The sequence below is a fragment of the Mixophyes fleayi genome, chromosome 4, assembly GCF_038048845.1.
Source record: "Mixophyes fleayi isolate aMixFle1 chromosome 4, aMixFle1.hap1, whole genome shotgun sequence".
NCBI classification, from domain to species: Eukaryota; Metazoa; Chordata; class Amphibia; order Anura; family Limnodynastidae; genus Mixophyes; species Mixophyes fleayi.
Window position 1 is genome coordinate 181486412 of NC_134405.1, and position 2188 is coordinate 181488599.

Here is a 2188-nt window from a genome sequence, read left to right on the forward strand (position 1 = left end):
CCTGACATGACTTTATTAGTAAATTGCCTCGAGGGGCAAAAAGTCGGAAATTATTAAATAGGCCCCTGTCACATATTTCCTCTAATTGCCAGGTACACTTATTGTTCCTCTCTGTAGCTCTGTGTCACAAGATAAAATTTCCTCAAGGAAAAAAAATAACGATATGCTGATACTACTGTAGGTCATGTAATGTGATACTAGCTAAAATGAAGACAACCCATATTCTGTGTAAATACAATGAATGCACAATGGAGAACAAAACAGCAGCAAGTTCTAAAGAAAACCTCCGTGTATGAAAGGACAGAAAGGGCTTGAGGTGACTGAGGTGGGGGTGTAGGCTTCTTATTACAAGTACAGTGCACGGTGCACAAAAGGAGGGGCGCTGAATGCGGTGCCAGCCGCTTGGTCCCTTCTTGCACTAGAATACAGAATATTAGTATGTTCTAGCAACCTGCAGCCAGCAATATGGGTAGAAACCAAGGTGCCGGGAGGCGGCAGGTGGTCAGAGCTCGGGTCAAAGCTCCGCCAGTGGGCATCTCGCAGCCCCTGCCCGTCTGGATGAGACTGTATTTCTATGGCATGCACGGCCTGACCCTAGATGTGCTGAGCACCTGCGTCCGGCGCTTCCATCACAGCCAAGACTACAGCCTGGTCGGCTTCTCCTCCCCATACCGGTGTCTGCTGCACGCAGTCGCCCACCTGGTCCTGGAGAAGATCTACTTGCAGAGAAAGAGCTTCCCAGACAATGACCTGGCTTTCCAATTTGTCTTCTACCCCTCCGTGTTCGTGGGCCTGCAGATCCTGCTTCGGAAGACGCTTCTGCAGTGCTGCCCCCAGGAGCGGGCACTGAATGCGGCAGAGCTTGGGCTGCAGTATGGGTTAGCGGTGTACTACTCGCAGGTGTTCCTCCGGAGCTTCCTGAGGCTGCAGTATCAGAGCTGGGAGGGACAGGGATCCCTCTGCACTAATGCTGGACACAGGCTACCGCTTCTCCTGCGCTTCATTTTCTTTGGCATGCACGGCTTCCTAGACGAAGTCTTCTTCACGGCTGCCTTCAACGTCCTGGAGAAGCCGGGCAGCCCAGTGAGCGGACACACGTCCCTGTGGTCCTTCTTCATGTACGGGAGCTGCAGCCTGGTGGTGGAGAAGCTCTATTTCTACTTATGCTGCAGCAAAGGATGGGCTGTCTGGAAGCGGTTGCCTGTCTACATTATATTCGTGTATACATGGGAGTTTTCATGGGGGTTAGGGCTTCGCACATGCAATGCTTGTTCGTGGGATTATTCTCACTATCCGCTGAATTTTATGGGGCTGGTGACCCTCATGTACTTACCAGGCTGGATATTTCTTAGCTTCTATCAGGACCTGCTGTCCAAGGTGCTGTTGCGGATACGCTATGTATAGGGACTAGTGTGCAATGGATTAGTGGCATGTGTGTGGTCCGCACTGCAGCCAGGCGCCTGCTCTCATATTGTGATGAGGGTATCAGGGCGAGAATGACTAGATAGTGGACACATGAAGTTGCTGTTTACACAGCTACTGGTAGAAAGTTTCATGTCATTTATTGTGAGACTAAAAGGAAGAATATGTAGCAAATGTCACGATTGTTTGCTGCCAAGGTTACTTAAATAAGACCATCTGATCTTTTGAACTGTGCAGTATGCAACGGAGCAAGCATTTTTTATACTTAGTCTATGAACAGTGCACCAATACATGGTACATTCTATAGGACTGTTACAATTCACTTTGTAGCTTTGTGATCTACCAATTCATATTTTCCTACATTATAAATAATCAAAATACTTTATAACACATATGTAAATATTTTCCTTATAAATTAAAAGTGGACCAATTCTAAAGTTTGTTTTAATCCTTGTGCATTAAACTAGGGTTTTATGACGCTTGTTACAAAAGTGTTGCATTAAAACATTGAACTACCCAGTTTAAGGGTTTATTTATGATTGGGCTGTGGTAACTACCATTATGTATCACTGCAAATCTGCACTGGCAGCCTTAATGAAGACCGGATTTTCTTCTTCATCTGCAGCCTAATGCTGCTTTTGAATGGAGAAAGTGCTATGCACAGAGCCACACAGGCATTTACAGCACCCCTCTGCCAGCAATGTGCGCATGCGCAGTTCTCCCACGGCGATGTACCTTGCTGCGCCAACTTCAATATATTTTCTCA

At 47.0% G+C, this 2188-nt stretch overlaps 1 protein-coding gene across 1 annotated transcript; it reads left to right on the plus strand.

Annotated features, from left to right (window-relative positions):
• Window positions 1–297: 297 nt before the first annotated feature.
• TMEM229A (transmembrane protein 229A) lies at window positions 298–1859 on the plus strand. The gene has a single exon (XM_075205289.1). The coding sequence runs from the start codon at window positions 466–468 to the stop codon at window positions 1402–1404; it is 939 nt and encodes a 312-aa protein (XP_075061390.1). The 5' UTR covers window positions 298–465; the 3' UTR covers window positions 1405–1859.
• The last annotated feature ends 329 nt before the right edge of the window (window positions 1860–2188 follow it).